The sequence below is a fragment of the Acanthisitta chloris genome, unplaced genomic scaffold (assembly GCF_000695815.1).
Source record: "Acanthisitta chloris isolate BGI_N310 unplaced genomic scaffold, ASM69581v1 scaffold30222, whole genome shotgun sequence".
NCBI lineage: Eukaryota > Metazoa > Chordata > Aves > Passeriformes > Acanthisittidae > Acanthisitta > Acanthisitta chloris.
In genome coordinates this window covers 1-332 of record NW_008659247.1, presented here as the reverse complement: position 1 = coordinate 332, position 332 = coordinate 1, and the positions used below count along the sequence as shown (strand labels likewise).

The following is a 332-nucleotide window of genomic DNA, read 5'->3' as shown; positions in this document are numbered from 1 at the left end:
CCACCTGGGGGTCTGGTGCTCCCCACTGCCATCTGCCCCCACCATGTTGCTCCCTGTCCCCCAGGACACTCATACCATGTCTCCCATTCACTTTGCAGAGGTGGTTCACTATTACCTCTACTGTGACCAGAGCCTGAGCAACCCCTTCCAACAGGTACAGGGGAGCTGGAGACCCCACTGAGTGCTGCCTGGGGTGTGTGTGGGGGTCCCAGGGCTGGGTGACCCCGTGACTGCTCCCCATTCCCCTTGCAGGCTCTCACCATCTTCCAGCGCTCGCTGACCACCATGCCGATCCAGATCCAGGGCCTCATTCAGTATGCCCTGCCGCTCTT

At 61.1% G+C, this 332-nt stretch overlaps 1 protein-coding gene across 1 annotated transcript in view; it reads left to right on the top strand.

Moving 5' to 3' along the window:
- Positions 1–326, top strand: part of LOC103797140 (protein tweety homolog 2-like) — a gene marked incomplete at both ends in the record, with an annotated part of 1697 nt that extends 1371 nt beyond the window's left edge. Inside the window, 2 exons of the mRNA XM_009069336.1 lie at positions 99–154; positions 253–326. Coding sequence (XP_009067584.1) covers positions 99–154; positions 253–326 — 130 coding nt within the window. The remainder of the gene's footprint in view (positions 1–98; positions 155–252) is intronic.
- Positions 327–332: the final 6 nt, after the last annotated feature.